General features: G+C 42.5%; 1 protein-coding gene across 1 annotated transcript in view; it reads left to right on the top strand.

The window, feature by feature from the left end:
* Positions 1 to 1,046, top strand: part of LOC119585196 (integrin alpha-PS3-like) — a gene marked incomplete at its 3' end in the record, with an annotated part of 22,685 nt that overhangs the window by 15,959 nt on the left and 5,680 nt on the right. The window contains 2 exon segments of the mRNA XM_037933847.1: positions 85 to 211; positions 831 to 953. Of these exon segments, the coding sequence (XP_037789775.1) occupies positions 85 to 211; positions 831 to 953 (250 nt within the window).

Genomic DNA, 1,046 nt, shown 5'->3' with positions numbered 1-1,046 from the left:
GTAGATTCCTTTAACTGGAGCAAGCAGAGTCTGGGCCATTCCCAACCTTTCATGTCACCCCTCTATCCCCACCCGTCCGAGCAGGTGTGCGCACCGAGGTGGATCAACCAGAAACTACTTGGCAATTACCTTATGAACGGAGCGTGTTACTGGCTTAACGAGTCCCTCCCCAACGCTCCAGCCCACAAGAAGCTGCCTTTGGTTCAAGAGTGTGAGTAAAGGCGAAAATTGCTTAGTTAATCTGCTCTTTCCTTTAAACAGTTGACTTCCTCATGTCTGAATGTTATTTATTTATTTTTCTTGGCCGGATTTTAAAAAAAAAGATTGTTGTCTTGTTTACGTATTTGTAATATATATAGTAAACCTTCGCCTTCAAATCACATTTCCGAGCTAAAATTTGGTATCGAAATTACGCGACTTTATATTGAATGTAACGAGGCTTCATTCATGAAGAGATTGACTGCTGACCACGATTTTACTTTGCGTTCTTTAATATCCCAGCACATTTTTGTTTTACCTATTGCTTTTCATTTGCTCTTGCAAGTTGTTGTTTTAACAGATTAGTAAATGAATATTTTATTTTTTCACACTGTTATTCTCTGCTGTTGCTGTTTTACTCCCAGTGCATACCAAATTGAATGCACTTCATCCTGTCACAACAAAGGGGCGTGCGGCAGACGGACTGCTTTCATCATGTCTTTTTTATCTAAAGGATCAAATTGCTCCTCGAGATGAGGGAACTTCATAACACGTTTGCTTGTGTTTATTTCTTACTCTGTATAAGTCGCCACAATGAGTTATGGAATGGTCTATTTGCCTTTTCCTTCCAGCCCTTCAGACTCATGGCGATGCAGTGTTCTACTACGCCCACGGAGAAGCGGGTATGTCTCTTCATCTCCCGGACGACCCAACCGAGATGATTGTGGGCGCCCCGGGTGTGTACAAGTGGCGAGGTGAGAGGACGATACAGGACACGCGAAACCAACATCTGTGTTCTTTTACTCGTGTCATTCGCCACTGTTTTTTTAGTCATTTATAAGAAGGGG

This window comes from Penaeus monodon, chromosome 19 (assembly GCF_015228065.2).
Source record: "Penaeus monodon isolate SGIC_2016 chromosome 19, NSTDA_Pmon_1, whole genome shotgun sequence".
NCBI classification, from domain to species: domain Eukaryota; kingdom Metazoa; phylum Arthropoda; class Malacostraca; order Decapoda; family Penaeidae; genus Penaeus; species Penaeus monodon.
This window is presented reverse-complemented; position numbering and strand designations above follow the sequence as displayed.